The 22,440-nt window shown below is 40.5% G+C and overlaps 1 protein-coding gene across 1 annotated transcript in view; it reads right to left on the bottom strand.

The window, feature by feature from the left end:
• The window catches only part of LOC108793934 (mucin-5B-like), a 52,002-nt gene that overhangs the window by 16,678 nt on the left and 12,884 nt on the right, over positions 1-22,440 (bottom strand). Inside the window, exons 5-9 of the mRNA XM_018564896.1 lie at positions 20,332-20,401; positions 18,580-18,717; positions 8,290-8,454; positions 5,315-5,409; positions 65-191 (exon numbers count right to left, since the gene is read on the bottom strand). Of these exons, the coding sequence (XP_018420398.1) occupies positions 65-191; positions 5,315-5,409; positions 8,290-8,454; positions 18,580-18,717; positions 20,332-20,401 (595 nt within the window). The remainder of the gene's footprint in view (positions 1-64; positions 192-5,314; positions 5,410-8,289; positions 8,455-18,579; positions 18,718-20,331; positions 20,402-22,440) is intronic.

Raw genomic sequence — 22,440 nt, 5'->3', positions numbered from 1 at the left:
TTGTTTCCCCCTGTTCCAAAACAGGCTAAAATATTAATAGTGAATGCACCATGAATTCTCTTACCACATATATTGTCTCTCCAATTTGGTAACAACACATTGAGGCTTCTGCAATCACTGGCATAATCAGCTAGCCATGTACACATTACCTCCTCACTTTTTTCCAAGTTACAGACATCGTACTTGCAGCGCTTAAAGAGACAGAAAGTTGATGTAAGAAATATGGAAAAAGATCACATAGTGAGTATTAAATACAAATTTGTGACACAAACAATATCCTGTACATTTGTTTATGGGTTCCTTGCAAGATAAGGCCCTAAACTTAGATGCTGACCTGACAGAGTTGTGGATGGTGACAGGCATGCTTTATCATGAAAAATATACAGTGTATCATTTCAGAGACAATAGCCATACATTCTGTACTGACTCAATGGACAGTATGTAAGCCACTTTTACTAGGCTGTGGTTTCCTAGGGAGAAAACAGGTAGATTTATAATAAGTAAATAAAAATCCAAATTATAGTGTGTTTACAGAAAAAAAACAAGACATATTGTACTGATTCCATGCCCAGTATGTAAGCAGCTTTTACCAAGTCACAGTTTCAACGGGAGACAACATGCATCTTGTAATCAATAAATCAGCATTAGAGTGTATTATTTCCCAGAAGTAAGCCAACAACATTGTACTGATTCCATACACTGCACGTTCACTAGACCATAGTGTGAAAAGGAGACACACTATGCAGATTTTAAATTGGGGCAGCACAGTGGCTTGGTGGTTAGCCCATCTGTCTTTTTCTCTGTCCTTTGCCAGCTGTCAATTTGTAGCTGAGTGGACTTAATGGGTAACTGGTCCCTCAGCATCCCCATCAGGCTTTGCTCACTGTCAGTTTGGCTGGTTGTTAAGGAAGCTGTCAGCTGTAAGCTTAAACAACCAGTGATACTGACAGTGGGTGTAGCTTGTTGGGGAGCTTGGAGAGTCTAGCTTCCTATCACATCTGCACTGCAACTGACTGACAGCAAGCAGTGGGTTGATTCCATAGCCAATAGCAGTCCACCCATGGCCTGCTGTCAGTTAGTAACAGAGCAGACCTGATGGACAACTAGGCTCTCAGAGTTCCACCAGGCTTTCAGGCTCCACCAACACAGTTTGTCCTTGACTGCTGTGCCTGCCCACATGACATTTGCAGTGGCTGGGTGGAGAACTCAATAATGCTGAGCCTGTGATTTTGTCAGGTTCAGAAATACTGAGCTATAGTAAGGCTGGAGTGTCCGTTATGGACATTCTGGCCTCAGTTTGCCTCTGCACTGCAAATAGTGGTACTTGCACCAAATCTGCGGACAGCACTGATAATTGTTGTGCAGAAGCACAACAGAATTCTATAGACTCTCATATACATTCTTTATGAAACATTGGGAAAAAAGTGTGCCTGTGGCTTAATAAAAATAAATTATTATAAATGTTTTTAGTAATTGCCAACAGAAACTAACTCTCCCCGCTCAGACTTTGGTTTCTCTCCCTATATGCGTCACAGTGATTGTGTCTATGACTAAATGTTAATATAAAATTTTATAGCAATCACCCAGAGCAACTAGCCCTCTCCACACAGAATTTGCTGTCTACCCTTTTATGCTTCAGGACGGTCCAATGTGATTATTTGTAACTATATATAGTTTCAGCAATCAGCAGCAGCAACTAGCTCTCCATGCAAACACTTTTATGTCTGTCCCTACCTACTCTATGTCTTATTCAACACACACTGATACAAGGCTGCTAAAAACCCTGAATTTTCTAGGGAGGGCTTAAATAGAACAAAAACAGAGCCACTAATAAATTAAGAAGATCCCAAAGGAGTTGTTAACAATCAATCATTAAAGTGCTAATGTGTTTTGGGGGAAAACACAAGCCTCCTTCAACAATGCTAGAAGATAGATAGATAGATAGATAGATAGATAGATAGATAGATAGATAGATAGATAGATAGATATAGATATGTATATATATATATTTGTATCTATTGTGGCAGTGCATGGCAATGCCGCAACGTAGCATGGCAACATTGGCACCCAGGACTCTCAGCCAAAGGGGCTGAGAGGGTCCAGAATGTGAAATATGTTAAAAGGAAGAGCCTGGCTTCGTCCAGTTTTTCCTAATTGTAGCTGGAATCTGGAGCTCTGGAGATTTCGTAGAGCTCTGGGTGGGATGAGATCTCCAGTCCTGGGGCCAGGTGTTGCCAATGACCAGCTTGGGCTGATCAGGTGGCTGAGAGCAGCCTCATTAGGAAGCCATCCTAGTGCTCAGATAGGAGTGTTGGAGTTGTGTGTGTGCAGGGAGCACACAGACAAACTCAGGTGCATGCTGGACACACACAGAACAGCCAGGGGTGGCTGGGCTAGGTCAGGAAGGTCGGTGACCCAAGGGATCTGTTGGACGCACTGCTGAAAGAGCAGAGTGAGTGCCCACGAGGGGAGAGGTCAGGAAGGTCGGTGACCCTAGGACCTGTGGTACAGACTGCTAAGAGAGCAGAGTGAGGGCTCACAAGGGGTGAGCAGCGTGAGTGTCTTGAAGCTGTGGAAAGCTACTGAGCGAAGCTTAAAGACTGTCATTTATGTTTCGGCTAGAAACCGTCTTGTGCACAGGGGAGTTCTACCCTGTGGATGGAATTATATATTTGCAACTGCATTTCACTTGCACCTCCGTTCTACATTAAATAATGAAAACACAGATTTACATAAATCCAGGTCTATGCAAATGCAGGTTTCTATACACACTCTGTAATTGAGAACTGTTGGAAAATGAAGGGGTCTATTCACGAAGCTGCCGAAGGATCTAGCCATAGCTTCGGCCGTTCCTTCGGCTAGCTTTGGCTCCAGGACCCCTTCGGATCAGTAGAACCGAAGGGGTGCTGTACGGGCTATTCACTATAGCCCGTACAGCTCCCGAACCTGGCCGAGCGGCTCAGTCGAGCCGAACGCTGACAGCCTGCTTCTGACAGCTGGCTGGAGCCAGCCGTGATCTTACCTGCTAACCAGGGACTCTGATCTCCAAACAGCGTCCCTGGTTAACTGCTAACCAGGGACACTGATCTCCAAACAGTTAACTCTCCCGGGTGTACCCATGTTGTCCTCGCGGTGTTGTACTATATAGTAATTTTAAAGTATCTTTTGTTTTCCAAATATTAGTAGTTATTAGTGCCACGTGGTAGCAAACAACCTTCTTAATAAAGACTTAATAGACCTGACAGTATTATGCTGAGAATAAAGCAACATTATTTGCCAATTATTTACAACTTTTCTGGTAGCTATTTGAATTGGGTGTAGTTTTGCATAAAGATGGTCACTTTTAAAACAGCATTTGCACAGAACTGGATACTGTACCATGTACTCATTCTATTTTAAGGTAGAAGTATTAGGAGAGAGCCAGAGTGGAACACTGCACCATATACTGAGAGTTGTGTGATCGTGAACTGCTGATTGTTCAGCTCACGGCTTCTCCCTGCAGAGCGGTGACTGTCAGTCACTACTCCCCACAGAGATCCCCCTCTCTCTGACGGCTCAGTGCTCACGGGAGGGACAGACAGGGGAGTAGGCAGACACAGCTGGCTCTGGCAAAGCAGATCAATCAGACAGTTGGATGGATTCCGACAATTTTGACAGGATCCTTCCCGGCTGTTGCGTGACTCTGCGTTGTCAACAGTTAAAAGGCAGTGGCCAACTATATCCTGACTTTGGGACACAGGAGTACATTAGTAAACATTTATTTATTACAGGTATTTATTTAGCACCAACAATTTACACAACACTTTTACATAGTGTACATTCACATCAGTCCCTGACCTCAAGGAGTATCTCACAGGAGTATCTCTCATGTAGGAGAGACAATTTAGACAGGAGTCAATTTACCTTCCAGTGTGTATTTAGAGTGTGGGAGGAAACCGGAGTACCTACAGGAAGAACATGCAAACTCCTTACTGATAGTGACCTGGCCAGGATTCAAACCAGGGACCAGTGCTGCAAGGCAGAAGCGCTAACCACTACGCCACTATGCTGCCCATAAATATACTCCTGTTGGTTTAGCTTTAACTAACACCAGCAACAACGAAACTAAACACAACTAAAGCCCTGCTTACTTTTGTAACAAACTCTGACTTGACCATAAGTTTCTAAAAATTAAACCACTTGCTAAACATTACCTCTTTTGCAATTCAGATTCAAACTGATGGACTATGACTACGTCTCATAAAATATATTTCCAGCTTTTAATGTTAGGCTGTTAAATATGCCCCTTGACCTACAACCTTAGATTTAAATTAATAGTACACATAGTTAGTTAAATTCAGTTGGACTTATTCTGTAATGTTTAGGTAAATTTAATTACCCGTTCAAAATGAGTATCAGAAAGACTTCACAGACATTAGTTATCCAAAACCAGACCCTAGTACTGTGCAAGATATAGAAAGTGCTGATTGTTAATGGATGTTTCCTATTTCCAGCCATCAACAAGCAGCACTTTCTATATCTTGTATAGAGATTTGGGCAAGAATGCTTTCACACTTCAAGGATTAGTAAACCCCAAAAGGTGATCATAGCACAAGATGGAACCTCCACCCAAGAGCTACACCATGAATTGTGGAAATTATATACATACCATTTTATTTATATGAAATATGCTTCTCTGAGTGAGAGGGCAGGCCTGTGAATAGTGAATAAACTAAGATGTGGTCATATAATCTTATGTCTAACATGACATGACAACCCCAGAGCTGGAGGCATAGGAAGCAACACCAGAAATGAAACTCTATAGGTAAGTTATATTTTAAGGCCAATACCCTGGAAGCTGATAGAACAGTCCTAAGTAACTTTTTGATTCTGGTTCTCTAAAAGGATCAGTCCACTCAAAAGTAATATTTTAGATATAGGTGAAGACCCTTTTCACTTTGTATATAACTTTAATATTCCAATAACAAGATCTCCCTGCTGTGTTACCCAGATATCTGTCCAACTGTGTTCCTATCCCCCTAAGAAGTTATGGGTACATTATCGGTACATTCTAATAGAAAAGAATACAAAATCAACCCCTGCAGCTTCAAAGGAAATAAAGAAAATATATGTTTAGCAAATTTACTTGTTTTGTCACATGCAGCAAGTACTGCAAAAGTAATCACGGAAGGTCAGCCGCAACCACTAAACCTCCAGTTGAGCATGGTTGAAATATTTTCAACATCAGCATGTAAACTGTTTACGAATGAGTTCTTATTTACAGTTCAACACAATTATCAAATGCCAAGGTACATAAGTTGACTTTTTTCAGTACCTCAAAGTATGATTTGGGATCCAGCACATCGTGACAAGAAGCAAACACACCCATTTTGTTTATTAGTTGAGAGCACCAGTGATTGGCATAATCTCCTGCAAAACAACATCATGTTGCATCAGTAATATGTGTAATCATTCATTTACTGCCAGTTTATTAGGAAATACATTGCATTAACGTATATCTAAATCTAAAACCTTTTTTTAGCTTTGGATAGGATGACAAAGAATTAGAACCTCTGTTCCCATTAAGGAGATTCACTTTTTTTATTTGTCCTGATGACCTATAGTCAATGAAACCAAAAATGAGGGAAGTTTTTTTTTTAAATTGAATTGGCATCAGGATAGGAATAAAGGGAACATCTTCAAATGAGGACACTCAACTGTGTAAGAGAGCTTTTCCCTCACTTTGTAGAGTTCTCCTCTCACTTGCTCTTGTGTCTACAAAACAGGGGGTGAAGGGAAATCTCCCCAATGGGACACAGATGGCACAAAAACAAACTTGACAGGGCTTTTTTCTTTTAACTCTTCTCTACTTTATCCAAAATAAAAATAAAATGTTTTGGCTTCAGATTATTTACAAAAAAATTCAGAAGTTTATGATAAATGAGAATATCTGAATGGAACTGATATGTGATAATGTTTTATGGAAAAAAGTTTTCCTATACACTTCTTACTTCCTTTAAATGGATCACAAAGGAGGATATTGCCAAATGCATTTAAAGCTGGGCACCTGAAGGGTATAAAACACCTTTTTTTATCGTGTTGGATATAGGGTGGAATAGGTAAAACCCATGTCAGGTTTTTTTGTCCCATTGGGGATATTTCCATTTACTTCCCTGCTATCTTGGAGACACGACAGGATGTAAGCAGAAATCTCCAAGAAGTGAGAGGAATTCCTCTTTAAAGCTAACCATACACCCTAAAATGTTTCTCGTTCAGCCATGTGGGCTGGATGAGAGAAAAAATTACTTGGATGGGAGAATAATCCCTGCCAGCTATTGAATTCTAACAGCCAGCGCTCACTGTCAAAATAATTGAACAGTGACTGTAGATGATTGGCTGCAGTCACTGTGTGACAATTTTCCACCCGTCTCCTTACATTTTCAGGTTCCAGTTTGCCAGACGATGCAGTCAAGGATCAAACTTTGGCCAATTCAGTAGGAACTAGCTTTACACACTTATTATTAGAACAAATGCCTCCACTGGAAGGTTTCCAATCATCCCCTGTTCCAGTGAAAATTGCAAAATTTGGTCACCAGGACAAATAGTAGGTAAATCTCCCTAGGGGTGAAGCACGCACCAATAAAAGCCTGGCAGAGGTTCTACTCGTCCCCTACTTTATTCAAAACTTTGAAAAAAATTAACTTTAGATACACTTTAGGGCCCATTCACACTATTGCTTTACGGTGCTATTCTAAATGCACCTTGCCAACGGACATACATTGCAGCACAGCCCAGTGTGTAGTAACACACTAAGTTGCATTGAGGTGTGTTGCCAGAAATATCAAATGCGTCTTTTTGGTGCAATAATCACAATAGTGTGAATGGGCCCAAAATGTATTTTTACAAAGAACAAGCATACACATCTACATTGTATTTGGTATTAGCTTGTTGTAATACAATGCTCAGCAGCACTCTGATGGGGAAGTGGGAGGGGCAGCATGATTAGCTAGTAAATGATTTTGTTGTTTCCAGGCATCCTGCCTACAGAAGGGGAAAGCACAAGGATGGCATCATCTGTGTGCTGCTGCTTGCCCAATGATAGGTTGGGGTGAGCACTAGACTAGCCTGTACTTCTTAAATGCAGTGACGTCTGCAGAGAGTCAGATGTCGCAGCTTTGCTGTTGATGTTTGGCAGGGGTACCTTGATCACAAAACTGGCTAAAAAAAACAAAACACAATTTTTGAAAAACACATTTCAACTATGTTTGCCAATATTTCAACATTAAGCTCTGCTTAGCAGATCATTTAAAAAATATATAAATAATCTTATACAGATTGGAGAAACCCCAAATGTCCTTGTTTTATTCATGGGTAAAACAAGGTATCCCCTGCACACCCTACAGGAATGGAGATCGTTGGTAGTTTTTTGATGGTGCTTATAGTGATGTCCATGGATGGTGCCGTGCAAATCCAGAGTTTGAACAATGAAAATCAAAGCACATGAAGGATGAGATAAATCCAAGTGGTCTTTTATTCAAAGAAGCATGTCACAAGTGTTTTAAGGAGCCAACGTTTTCGAAACCACGCATTGTTCCTTCATCAGGGCAAACATAGGGACAACCAAGGTTGTCCCTATGTTTGCCCTGATGAAGGAACCCTGCATGGTTCCGAAACTTTGCCTCCTTGAAACACTTGTGACATGCTTCTTTGAATAAAAGACCACTTGGATTTATCTCATCCTTCGTGTGCTGGTGATCTTCATTGTTCAAACTCTGTTTTATTCATGGGGACACAATTCAGATCCACCAGCATAACTCAAACTCACTTGCCAGAAGTACATGCTACTGTCTTTTTGTGCCCATAAACATGATGATTGGCACCCAGTCCTTTCCAGATTGGCAAGATTTTTAAAGCAATCATCATCTGTCTGTGAATAGCTACTTCATTATTCCCATCCAATGAAAGGATAGGAATAAACAGAGGCTTTATTGAAATAAAGTCTCATTGTACAGCTTTCTTTGGAGTAAAAATGAGTGCTAATGTAATTATAATAAAAGCAATATATACATTTACCTTCTTTGGGGCATATGAGTCTCCTCCTATGATTTAAACATCCATACATTTTCTGAAACAGGAGGCATCGTCCACCCCAGCGTGCATGCCCAGACAGGCGTGTAATGCCTTTTGCGCTGGCATTTGCAGCCACTGGCTGTAATTGACAGCTCACATAGCTTCTAAAGAAGAAGAATCAAGGTGCAGAGCCAGCTCTTTCTGTTTGTTTCTCTTTTTTTTAATTAAATTTAGGTTTACCTTTATCTGTGCTCTTGGCACATGGGTTATCAGGTATGGTAGGCACATCAGGGCATGAAGCTTCATCTTTAAAAGAGTTGGCGAAACTTGAAATGGTTGTCTCCACCACTCCAGCCAATGTCCTAAAGTCATCATTTTCATTCCCATTAAAGTTTCCACAAAGACCTTAAAACCAAAGAGAAATGGTGCAAATAAGAAATATTTAAATCCAACTTGCATTGAGTTATTGTCATCTGTAAAATATTTGCAATAGAGTATTTTTAACTTGTCGGACTATACAAGTGAACAAACTAGGAACAATCTTGTTTGCAGTGTCCATGATAATCCCTATATATCTTTTTGTGTGCCTCGGGAGCTCCACAATGGTGTGTAACACTATATGGAAGGTTTCAAACTTCTGGTGACAACACCCCAAAAGTGTCTGCTACTATAAAGTCCAATGTGCAAGTCACAGTGGCTAGTGACAGAAGTGAACATTTATGTAAGCATAAGAGTGAGCATTAGAATGTGACTGTATGCTACCATGGACGTGTGCTCATGGCACACCGAAAGATATAAGTAGTGTATATACATACATACTGTACATGTGTCAACCTAAACAGGTAAATGCAGCCAAGAAAAGGTGACAGGACCCAAGAAAGTCCCAGGAAAACAACCTACCAGCCGATGAATGACCCCCAACAACAAAGTGACCCTCAGATGGATTATTCTCAGATAACCATCCCAAAGGCAAGCAGCCAGTGGACAATTTATATAAAAGTGATTTCTAAGCAGAATGCAATCAACATGAGACAAACAATCACCTAGGAGATACACGACCAACAAGAGCACATCTAACAAATACCAGCCCCACACGAGTCTGCAGTGTCTAACTCTATCTTTAAATATTTTTCCCTCACATCAGAGACTACTTTGTTTTTCAATTAAATATCAAAATTAAAAAAAACTGCAGACTTCAACGGACTTTACATATCAAATAATGTTACACTAAATACAAAATCAGGCTAATAAAAAAACAGCAAAAAAAAAGGAAAAACAGGAACATGCCAAGCCCCTTTAAGATTATTTACTTTACAAGATGTGATAACATTTAGGGGCGTGTTATTCACTAAGATGCCGAAGTCAGCCGAATGAATAACTGAGCCGAAGTGAAGTGAGACGAATGCAGTTCGACTATTCACTTCGGCCTTGTACGACTGATTTCAGCCGTACATGGGCTAAAATTAGCCGTAAATCAGCTGGCTTTGACTGGCTTCAGCCGGGAAGAACAGGACGTTCGACTCAGCCGACACAACATTTGGATTGGCTGAGCCGAACTTGCAGCAATTCACTTGCTGCCGTTCGCCACTATTCTCATAGTGGCTGAACAGCAGTAAATAAATAGCCGAATGCCACCGAACGGCATTCGGCTCGCTTATTCTGCTCGCTACCTCCAAGGTGAGTAGAATAAAAAAATGACAAGTAAAAAAAGGGGAAACAATGCGTGGGGTCTCCCTTCTTGATCAATGCCAGTTCCTTTAGGTCTTATTTACATTGGAGTACCCCTTTAATAAAGGGGAACCCAGATGCTGCCCCCCCCCTTGTAAATGAGTAAATGGTACTTGTACCCCTACTCATTTACTAAATGGTTACATAAAAATTTAAATAAATAGCCCACACTTTTGAAAAAAAATCCTTTAATTGAAAAGAAAACCACAACGGACTGTCGATGGAGGCGGGACTCACCTATGAGTAGGTGAGGACGTGCACGCTGGACACTCGCACCCGTCTAGAGAGCTGTCCTGATGAGAAGGCTGGAGCAGGATTGAAGCCAGCTTTTAACTGACCCGTCCGGCATCTGAGTGAGAGGGGCCGAGAAGGCAGAGTAATCTGACACTCTGACAGAGACTTGTAGAACGCAGAGCAGACTCAGAAGCTGCCAAGTGAGTGAGAAGGAGTGGAGAGAGCCGAGCAGCCAGCGGTCCCGGCGGGGATCTGCAGAGTGCAGAGCAAACCCAGAGGTCGGCAAGATCGAGGAGGGGAGAGAGCCTGGAGTGTGGAGGGCTTAGCAAGCGACTTGACAGAAAGGGAGAGAACATATTGAGCCGATACAGCAGGTACCTCACCAGAGAGTCGAACAGGAGAAAGAGAGAGATTGCTGAGAGAAGTGGGAGAGAGAGCATGGGGTGGAGCGGCAAGAAAAAACCTAAAGAGCGGAGACACGCACTCGAGCAACGGTAAGATCAAATATTGGGACTTTTTTCGCAAAGCAGGAGATGAAGAGACTGTTTGTACTCCAGTAAAGACATTGGCCTCAGGAAGAGAGCTAGCTTCAGTGGTCTCCTCTGCTAATGGGTCCCCAATAGGCAGTGAAAATGGGCACATAAATGGAGATGAATTATCAGAGATAGGGAGCGACAAGGTTGAAACTGAGCTCTCGGGATATATGAAGAGATATCTTGCCCAACTGCCTACAAAGCAGGACTTAGAAACAATGTATCAGCGGTTGGAAGACTTGCATAAGAAAGAAATGAGAGACTTAAACTCTAATTTGCAGAGATTCCATGAAAGAGTGGATAAGCTGGAGACAGTGATACCACCATTACTGGCGGGTTACACAACACTAAGAGATAGTATTAAAGAGCATCATATGCAGCTTCAGACTTTACAAATGTGTATGGATGATATGGAAGACCGTCAGCGTAGAAATAATATCAAGATGAAGGGGATCCCTGAAACAATAGGACCTATGGAATTGTTAGTAACAGTACAAGGTATATTTAATACACTACTGGGGAAACCCAGGATGGAACACTTGGAAATAGATTGAGTACATCGTGTTTCAAATAGACAAAAAGCCAGTTTACTGCAAACAAGAGATGTACTATGCAGGATTCATTTTTCTAAACAGAGAGACATGATACTGGCAAAGGCAAGGGAGAAGGGACCCCTGGATTTTGATGGAGCCTTGATTACTTTATATGCAGACTTATCCTGGAGGACCCTGGCTAAAAGGAGAGCCTTGCGACCAGTGACAAGTGCACTGGTTATAGCAGGCATACCTTATAAATGGGGGTTCCCATTTTATCTACAGGCACGCAAAAATGGACATTCTCATACTCTTCGCTCACCGAAGGACTTACTCGGCTTTATGGAGGGACTGGAGCTGGCATTAGTAGAAATCGAAACATGGTCAGATCCATTGGCTCCGGTATTTGCACATGTTCCAGATCGGGAGCAATGGAACCTGATTAGTTCAGGCCCACAAAGGACAAATAGAAATGCGAAATAAGGGATAGGCTCCAATGGAAAATATAGAAATATCTCTGTGTACACTTTTAAGAGGGAGGGGAGTGTCTTTAATTGGTAATATGGAAGGTATGAATAGATATAGATAAAAGTGGATATAGACATATATAGAAAAAATGAATAGATCTCCCCCACATTTTTTTTTGTTCTTGTGTAAGTGCGTGTATGTGTATGTATGTGTAAGTGCGTGTGTGTAACTGCATGTATGTGTAGGTGTTTGTATGTGTGTGTATGTATGTGTGTGTATGTATGGGTATGTGCATATGTGTTTGTTTTGTTTTTTTTTATTTGTTTGTTTTGTATTGATGGGACAGAGATAAAGACAAAGCTGGAACCAGACATAGCTTAAAATAAAGGGGAAAAAAAATAAATAAAAAATAGACGGGTGTGAGTAGAGTCCAGCGGCAAAGAAATGATGGGAAATTTTTCCAACAACAAGTTGAAATGGGGGAACGAAGGGAGAGCCAATTTGTATGGGCTCCCTCGCTTAACCCCTGAAAGCCCGCCTCCCAATGGGAAGGTTGTTTTTTTATTTTATAGGGACGAATGTTGTGCGGGAGGGCGTGACCTGTGGGGACCAAGGCCCCCAAGGGTAGCAGGCCACTCGATGTTTGAGTGTAAAGTTTCACATGTTAGTATTGTTGACTTTTTATTTCCTGAATATAAAAAGGACTGCTCTTGGTTCAGCTTTTTGAATTTGATAGTTAAAAGGTTATGACAGAATTAAAAATCCTATCTTCTAATGTACATGGGCTCAGATTCCCTTGTAAACTAAGTAAATTATGGGTAGAACTTAAGATTTAAGGGGCTCGAGTTATTTTTTTGCAAGAGACACATTTTGTTGAGGATTCCATACCCAAACTTCCCACATATTTATATTCACAATGGTACTTTAGTTCATCCACGTCCTCTAAATCAAAGGGGGTGGCGATAGCATTCCACAAAGATTGTCCTTTAATTGAACAAGGTCAATATGCAGATCCAAATGGACGTTATTTAATGGTCAAAGGACTTATCGATGGTCAGGCTTATACGTTTGTAACAGTGTATGCGCCCAACACAGGGCAGCTTTCCTTTTTAGATTTGGTATTAGTTAAGTTGGTCACATTTAGGGAAGGCTGTGTTGTGTTGGGTGGGGACTTTAACTTTTGCCCAGATCCTAGGGTAGATACATCTACTGGTTGTTCTTCTCATTCGATGGCCACGAGGAGGAGGTTTGGCAAGGCTCTCCAGGGGGCACATTTGGTGGATTGCTGGAGAGCCTTGCACAAGGGGCAAGTATTGAGCCAATTACTATCTCAGACCATGCAGCAATTTCGATCAATATAATGAGGCCAGGTTCAGCATCAAGAGAATGGATGTGGAGATTAAATGAAAACTTATTGGATGACATGACCACATTAGGTCTTGTTACGAAAGCCATAGAACCTTACTTTGTTCTGAATAAGGCTGGGGAGGTGCGGGAGGATTCGGTATGGGAGGGTCACAAGGCAGTTATTAGGGGAGAACTGATGTCAAGGGGCTCGTATCTGAATAAGGCCAGAAAGAAGGAGCTGGCTACATTATTAGAACAATTACGAGTGGCAGAATTAAAACATAAGAGAAATGGCTCATCTATAGATGAGCAGAATTTAGAGTCTTTGCGGTTGGCTCTAACTCAATTATTAGAAGAACGGGTGCGTAAAAATGCAAGATCTATATCTCATAAATGTTATGAACATGGTAATAAATAAGGTAAAATGTTAGCAAGGGCACTACAAAAACAAATAACCCGGACATGTATATCAAAGTTGCAAACTACTTCGGGAGAAATGGTCCAACATACTTCAAAGATATTGGAGGTTTTTCGTCAATATTATGCTATGTTATACAATCTGCCAGGAGAAGGATCTCCAATATCTATAGATAAGCGCTCATTTATATGTATGTATTTGGAGATGGAAAATAGCAAAAAGGTGTCAGCCCAGCAGGCGGAGGAGCTAGATAGGCCTATAACGGTACAGGAGATCGAATCAGTGATTAAAAGCCTTCCTAATGGGAAAACTCCGGGACCTGATGGGTTCACGAAAGCTTATTATATAAAGTTCTTACCGCTATTAGGCCCCCATATGTGTAGATTCTTTAATAAAATTATTTCTGGAGAACCTATACCACCCTTATTTCTGTCAGCATACATATCAGTAATTCCTAAAGAGGGCAAAGATCCTACTGTACCCCAAAATTACAGACCAATATCCCTTCTTAGTACAGATGTGAAAATTTTCTCGAAGATACTGGCCAATAGACTCCCAGCTTTGGTACATCCAGATCAAACAGGTTTCATACGAGGAAGAGAATTACGCGACAATACTAATAGAGCTATTAATCTGATTCATTGGATAGAAGCTAGTTTGGCTTCACCACCATGCCTTTTATTGTCAATAGATGCTGAAAAGGCATTCGATAGGGTGGATTGGATGTTTATGGAGGAGACATTAAAGGTAATTGGTATAGGACCGAATATAAGGCAGGGAATTGCAGCACTTTACAGTAAACCAGAAGCGAGAGTAAGGGGTTGATTTACTAACCTTATAAACACACCACGAACATGTATACACATCTGTAGTGTGTTCCCTCCCAGCATGATCTATGGGTGGAATCTAAACACCTTTGTAGTGTGTACACACCAAGCAGGTGTGTTGTGCAAAGCCAAGCATGAATTGCAAGGTGATGTTGTGTAAATTAGCTCTATGTCGTGTTGCTTGCGTTGATGAATGCAGGAATGTAAATGCATGAGCTAACCATTTTTGTCTAAACTGTGAAGCAGCATTATATATGCATCATGTGCATGATTTTTCCATATATGGCATTAGTGGAAATATGCTTTTAGAGACTTTTTGGTTGATAAATACGTTTTGCTGTGTGAAAATCACACGCACCTGGTGCGTGCGTGTGTTTAGGTTTAAGAGTCAAAAGCGTAGTATCTTCCCCATTTACTATACAAAATGGAACGAGACAAGGATGCCCATTGTCTCCTTTATTATTTGTATAAATGTTAGAACCCCTTTTAACTAAGATTCGAAACAGTTCAGCTATACATGGAATTAGAGTAGGGGATAAAGAACATAAATTATCAGCATATGCAGATGATATTTTATTTTTCCTCACTCAACCACCGATATCCCTTCCTAATCTACTACAAGAACTAAGTATATATGGTAATATATCTAATTTTCGGATTAATATTTTGAAGCCAGAAATGTTGCCATTAAATTTATCTCCGGCCGTTAATCATAGTTTGAAATCCTCATTCACTTTTAAATGGGCCTCAGAGCATTTTCGTTATTTGGGAATCGAACTTTCAAGTTCGTTGAGACAAATGTATGAACTTAAAGAATTGTTGAAAGTGATTACTAAGGACCTTGGCTCTTGGGATAAAACAACATTTACTTGGTTAGGCCGCATAAATATTTTGAAAATGAATGTTCTGCCGAGAATATTATTTTTTTTACAGTCAATACCGATTAGATTGCCGCCATTTTTTTAAAACAATTACGTAGCTTGTTTTTAAGATTTGTGTGGAATAACAGAAAACCAAGGTTGTCATATGATATTTTGAGGCGCAGCAAACAAAATGGCAGCTTGGGACTGCCAGATGTCTCTCTTTATTATAAAGCTGTTGCATTACAGAAGATACTAGATTGGCAGTATTATGAGAAGGACAAACAATGGGTTCTGTTGGAAAAATATATGGCCGGTAGAAATGTAGCTAATGCCCACTGGCTACCATCGGCCAGTAGAGGTTTGGCGGCCACAGTATCACCCCTGACTATACATACTTTAAAGGTATGGGATACAGTAAATAAAAGGGGAGAATTGGTCCCCAATATATCCCCTTTAGCACCAATTGGTGGTTTCCCCTGGTTCTTACCAGGAGAGCAATTATCATATTTTCGGACTTGGGTGGTGGATGGGGATGTTCGTTTGGGCAGATTTATGGCGGAGAACGCTCTTATCCCATTGGAGGAACTGAGGGAAAAAAGGGGTACATTTCCTTTAGATGCTTGGCGCTACTTACAACTCAGTAACTTCCTTCGGGAACATATTAGTCTAATTAGACCACTTGGGTCTCTAACTTTTTTTGAAAAATTATGTGACTTGAGGTCCCCCCCTAGTCTCTCCCTATCTCTTATGTATAAAATGTTATTGAAAATAAGCTCAAGAGGTTCTTTGTACTTTATGAGAGAATGGGAGAGGGACATGGGGGTGACTTTTTCGGACGTACAGAAGGACCAAATACTAGCGCGGGCCCATAACACATCTATAGACTCCAGAGTTCAAGAAACTAATTATAAGGTGCTTACCCGGTGGTATCGGGTTCCATATTCTTTAGGGAAAATGTATCAAAATGTCTCTCCTCTATGTTGGAGGAACTGTGGGTTACAGGGGACATATATACATGTGTGGTGGGAATGTCCAAAGCTTAAATCTTTTTGGGAAGATGTTAGGTCTCGTTCACACCTAGGCGTAATGCATATGCGCGTCTGTCGCGCGTTTTTTTACCGCAAAAGTTACGCGTTTCCGAAGGCTACTTGGCTGTATCCCAATGGAAACGCGCAACAAAGCGGCCCAAAGTAGTATCTGTACCTTTTCAGGCGTGGGCCGTTTTGTAGCGCGTTAGGGACGGGCGGAAATACGCCAAGGTGGGAACGAGACCATAGAATACAATGGGATTTATATTTTTGAGCGTTTTGTAGAGCGTTTGTCGAGCGTAGAACGTGCTACAAACCGTTCAGGTGTGAACGAGGGCTTAGAGAACAAATACAGACCACTCTGGGGGAGACTCTACCGTTTTCTCCAGGGGTCTTTTTGTTGCATTTGATGCCTGTGTCAAAGGCTAAATACAAAGCTACAGTTTTGCCTCATCTTCTAAATGCCGTGAACGTCGCAGTGAGAGCAATAATTTTAGGGCCATCAATCACTGATAAGACTAAACTGATGAGCGGTAAAAGCTTTTAAAGCGTCGCCTATGGTCAATTTTGGGCATGGTAGTTTTTTGCAATTTTCGCGGGTGCGTGCAATTTTTAAGCATTACATGTTTGGTGTCTATTTACCCGACGTGACCCCGACTTTTATATTTTACAAAAAAATTGGGTAATAATAATTTTAAATGTAAAAAAATTTTCAGTACATTTTCTGAAATATAGTAAAAAATAAAAGTGGTGATTAAATACCACCAAAAGAAAGCTCTATCTGTCCCCAAAAAATGGTATAAAATTAATTTCAGTACAGCGTTGCATGACGGAATATATGTCAGTCAAAGTAACGCAGCGCTAAATATTGAAAAATGGCCTGGCCAGGAAGGGGATATAAACACCTGGTCTTCAAGTGGTTAAATTAATTTAAAAAATCCAAAAAATTGATCCACCGACGTAATCCTTAGGTCAATCAGGACGTCCAGCGTTGTCCATAACAACGGCGACAACATTTTTTTAAATGACAAATAGCACCTAGCTGCAAGCACTATAAGAAGTGTTACCCTCTAAATGTATCAAATTATAATAATGAATGTGCTGCGCTTCAACTAGAACAATAAATAAGTAAACAAATCTCTATAATAAATATGTGCTAAACAATACATGCAATCAAAGTGTTCACAATTGCTCTACTTGTAAATATAAATCCTAAATAATATCCCTCTGGAAAGTTCAATCATATATTCCGTGTTCAGATGTACACAAATGTGGAATCACACTTATAAAGTGCTCAAGATTTGTCCCACATATACCACACTCTTTATCCTTCCACTTTGAAAGTTCTTTATACAAGGTCCATACACCAATTCCAATTATCACCCAGGTGCTCACCCCTCTTATGGGTCCGCTCACCTTATAAGCCGACCTAAGCAGGTCTAAAATCACTTTATAGGATCTCCAATCGATCTTATTCAAAGGCCGTCTCTCCACAATCCTTACACAGAAAATGACATCAGCATGCCATCACGACCATATCCAATAAAATATAAAAACAGCCCATAGCGTAAAACCAAAAGATTAAAAACTCCTTTATTTAAAAAACTACTGTCGAAGAAACAGCCACAGCAGGGAGAACAGCCTGCTAAAGCAGACCATTCTCTCCACCAAAGTAAACAACTAGGCGGAGCTAGTGGTGACATCACCGCTGGCTCCACCTATTTGTTGTCATACAATGACAGTGTACTGTCCTCAGGTCATTTGAGGATTTATTCTATGACAACAAAAAGGCAGAGCCGGCCATGACGTCACAGCCGGCTATGCCAATTTGTTTTGATTTGGCAGACCCATATGACAGATGCCGGCCATATCAAAAGAAATAGTCGGAGCCAGCAGTGATGTCACCACTAGCTCCTCCCATTTGTTTACTTTTTGCTGGCACCTGTCATACAGGTCATTTTTCGGAGGGAGTTAGTTGCATGCGGACAGGTTGGGAGGCATCAGGTTTCTTTATTTCGACGAGTCATCTTGGACAATGCTGAACATCGTGGTTGATCTTAGGATTACGTTGGTGGATCAATTATTGGGGTTTTTTTAATTAAAGGAATTGTCAAAAAATGTTGTTGTGTTTTTTTTTTCAGTTAAAATGATTTTTTTCAAAAGTTTTTTTATTTACAATTTATTTGAACCCTTTAGTGAATGAATAGGGGTACAAGTACCCTTACTCATTCAAAAAGGGGGCAGCATCTGGGTGCCCCTTTATTAAAGGGGTACCGTGATGCAAATAAGCCCCCATGCCCATAGACCCCTACAAGCAATAGGTCAGGGCTTGTAGGGAAGAGGCCCTTCGGCAGCTTAGTGAATAACCCCTATAATCTTTTTCAAATTAAATGTTTAGTTACGTTGAGCTTTCTTTGTACTGACTTGGTAAAAAGAGATGGGAGGGTGTTGTTCATAGTACGGCTAGCAACTATGTACACCATCATGTTCATAAGTTTGATTATAGATGTCTTGCAAAACATATATTTGAATTCTATATGATAGTAATTACCTGTAGTTTTGTTCTGAAATGCAGATATCACAGAGATGGAAAGCTGAAATACTGGTTTCACCCGGACTTCCACACTAAGACCAAACGATGTCACAATGTAGATATAGTAAGCTGCATATCTGTAAATGGTGATATTCTCTGGGAAAGACAATTTGATTAAAATTTAGTTGATATAGTCTTTCTACTTTTTATCTCACAACAAAGATTTTTCTTAGGTTTCTTTAGGTTTCATAGGTTTTTCTTTATTGTAAATACTGGGCACAATCCCAAACAACTAGAAGATGAAATTACTTGTTATTAAGTTGAAAGGGAAGTAATATCTAATCATGTTTGTAAAATGTTCATTTATGAGAGTAAGCGATTATCTGATATGCCCAGCTTCTACCATATCAGAAGTAAAACTATAAACAAAATGCCACAGTTTTAACCTGCCTATACTCTTTAAGCTTGCATAGGCATATACTGTATGTGTAAAAACAGACACATCAGGTATATTTATAGTTTTGTATATGGCCATACAGATATTTCAGAAGCTGCTATTAGCACCTGTTTACAGACAGACAGGTCGAAAGTGTTAGGGTAGGATTTCTTATATTTGTTTGTTCTAAAAATATGATTCCTTAAAAGATAGTGAAAAGCAGAAATAATATTTTTGCTAAGATAGGCTAACTGGATAAGAAATCCATCAGCCTCTGGTAATAAGGGATCTGGAAAAGGCTTCTAAAGACTGTCTACTGCCAAAGCCATTAAAGCATATCTGAACAATAATAAAAATACATTATAGCTTACTAGTCCTTACTAGATGTTGTGGCTCCATTTGTTTTTACTTTTCAGACTAAGAACAATTGCAGCAAGTACAGAAAATACATGTTTATCTTGCCAGATATGTGTTGTCGTCTTTTAAGACAAAGTATTTACCTTTCTTGTGTAAACTGCTAGTCTGATCAATCTATCACGTAATAAAAATTAAGAAAGACAGACATGTTTGAAGTCCACCCTGTATGACAACTATGACTGCCTTCATAGATACAATGGAGAAATGAATGCAGACACAAAGGAACAAGGAGTGTGTTATTTGCAGGATCCTCAGATGAAAATACAGAAAATTAAGCCTAATAAAAAAAACCCCGAATGTAGCCAGCACATCGAAGGACTAGTAAGCTACAATAAATATTTTTGTTGGCTATAGATACACTGGTGCACCTATAGCCAACACTTTCTTAGTATTGGATAGAGTGGGGAAGGTTTTCCAGCCAGTGGAGGCTCTGTTGGAGAGATTCCTTCACTTCCTGTATGAAAAAAAAGGTTGTTTCCGGGACAGTATGTGAGGGGAAATCTCTCTAAGAGCAATAGAGGGAGAAGTAAAAATGTTTTCTTTTTCAGGTTAAGTAGGGGAGTGCTAGCTATTTATTGTTGTATTTTTCCCTGGTGCAGATTTTCACTCACTTTCTGTCTGGTAAAACCCAAAACAGAAAGTGGGGGGAAATCTCTCGAATGGATTCCAAGAAAGCGGTAAAACCTGACAGAGATTCTAACCTTTCCCCATTCTATCCAAAAGTTACATCCAGCAGGAAAAGTAAGTCTGTAATTGGGGATATGGAAGGTTATAGTTCCGTATATATGGTGAACTTAACATTACAGAACAATGGCTAAACCATTTCCAACAATATATATAGAAAGATCTAGTTCAGTCACAAATATCTCCATATTCTACTAACACACAGCAGCACAAAGAGGCTAAAATGTACAAACCCTTAACCCTTGGCAAGTTGACCAAAAAATTGTTGACGTATACATTTCCACAGTAACAGATTTTTATTTTCTGTAAATAAAGCAATACAAGAAAATTAGCAGTAAAACAAACAACGTTTATGGTTATCACAGGAGTTAAATCTGAAAAATGCATTCAAGTAACCTATTAACACAAATGTACCTTATTTGCGTATCACTCGGCTGTAGATCCTCAAATCATCTCTGAATCCATACTGACATTGTCCTACCTTCTAGAGCAGGGGTGCCCATTAGGTAGATTGCGATCTACCAGTAGATCGCAAAGCGAACACTGGTAGATCGCGACCGGCTCACTGACTTGTGTCCTGTTCTACCCCAGTGCTCGTGCGACTGAATGTGTCAGATGCCGCAGACAGGAAGGAGAGAGGAAAGGAGACTTGGGAAGCTGCTGCAGTGGAGGTAAGAAAAGACAGGCAGGGGAGAGACAGCAGGGAATGTGAGAGAAGAGACAGCAGAGAGAGAGAGAAGAATGTGAGAGAGAGCAGAGAGAGAGAGAAGAGACAGCAGATAGAAACAGGGGAGAGAGAGAGAGGAGAGAGCCGGTTCACACCACAAAGTCTGCATTCCAGAGTGTTCGGCCTCTAGAATGCATTGGAACACAAGTCGACGGCTCGTTCAGGGGCAGGAGGGGGCATGACGGTGCATGGAAGTCAATGGCACCACAGCCACGCCCCCCACCATTTTTTTCATTAATGCCTGTGTTTTCCGGTCCAGCGCCATTGACTTCAATGCACCGCCATGCCCCCTCCCGCCCCTGAATGCAGGTGTTTTTTCATTGGTAGATCTCATTGAGCTCGTCATTTGAAAAGTAGATCTCCAGATGAAAAATTGTGGGCACCCCTGTTCTAGAGGGTGGCTACTTTTATTTCCCATGTGTGTGTTGTAAAGTAGCCACCACTCCAAGCTCACTCCCATGATTAACTATTATCTCAATACAAACTAGCAAACTAAACACAAGATTGCAATCTATCCCCAGAGTGAGCTTGGAGTGGTGGCTACTTTATAACACACATAGGGACAAGGGGGAACAGAAGTAGCCACCCTCCAGAAGGAAGGACAGCGCCAGCATAAATTCAGAGATGATTTGAGTATCTGCATCATCTGAGTGATGCACAAATAAGCTACATTTTTGTTAATAGTTAGGGAATGGATTTTTAAGTTTTATCTCCTGAGTTTAGTGTCACTTTAAGGAGTATCTTCCAGTGAGGATGCTTATTCCATTGCCAACTGTCAAAGGTGTGATTTCCCTTGTTTTCAGGAGATTTCTGCTCACTTTCTGTCATGTCTCTGATACATGACATTATGGAAAATCTCCCTGATGGTGTTAAATTCTATCCAAAACTAAAAATAAAAGATAATTTAGTTGAAGTTCTGCTTTAAAACCCAACTGAAGTTGATCATATTAATACTAACTATTATTTTGATAGGTAAAGAAAAAACATTGGAAAAGAGTATGGAAAATACAGTCCCTCTTTAATCAATATTAAAGCCCATTCAAAGCCAAAAAATAGATAATTGTTCAGGCTGTCTAAATATGATTGTGTAATAAAATTGACACCAAAACGACCCAGTGCTCTCAGTAATGCACACAGATCTGTTGAAATGTTTGCCAGAAATAAACAAAAGAGTGCCTCTCTAGTCTAGAAGTCTCTATTGATCTGTAGTAAGCTGTAAGAATTGTAGCGGTCTATTAAGGCTACCAATTGTTAAACAAATTAATTAATAAATAAAATGCAATACAATACAACAATAATGATAAATTTAAAAATAATGAATGCAAAAAGGCTGCTTAGAAAATGTTCATGAAAGCGTTATAATGCCTATACACTTACAATAATTGTTTGCCTTCATCCTAAGTATAAAGAGGAGCCTATTAAAACTATGGGGTCTATTCACAAAGCTGCCGAATGATCTGGCCGTAGCTTCGGCCGATCCTTCGGCTGGCTTCGGCCCCAGGACCCCTTCGGTTCAGGAGAACCGAGGGGGTGCTGTACGGGCTATTCACAATAGCCCGTACAGCTCCCGATCACGGCCGAGCAGCTCAGTCGAGCGCTGAGCCGTGCTGAAAGC

This window comes from Nanorana parkeri, unplaced genomic scaffold (assembly GCF_000935625.1).
Source record: "Nanorana parkeri isolate BGI_ZX_2015 unplaced genomic scaffold, ASM93562v1 scaffold792, whole genome shotgun sequence".
In the NCBI taxonomy this organism is placed as follows: Eukaryota; Metazoa; Chordata; class Amphibia; order Anura; family Dicroglossidae; genus Nanorana; species Nanorana parkeri.
Note: the sequence above shows the minus strand (reverse complement) of the source record. Positions and strands in the feature narration are given on the sequence as shown.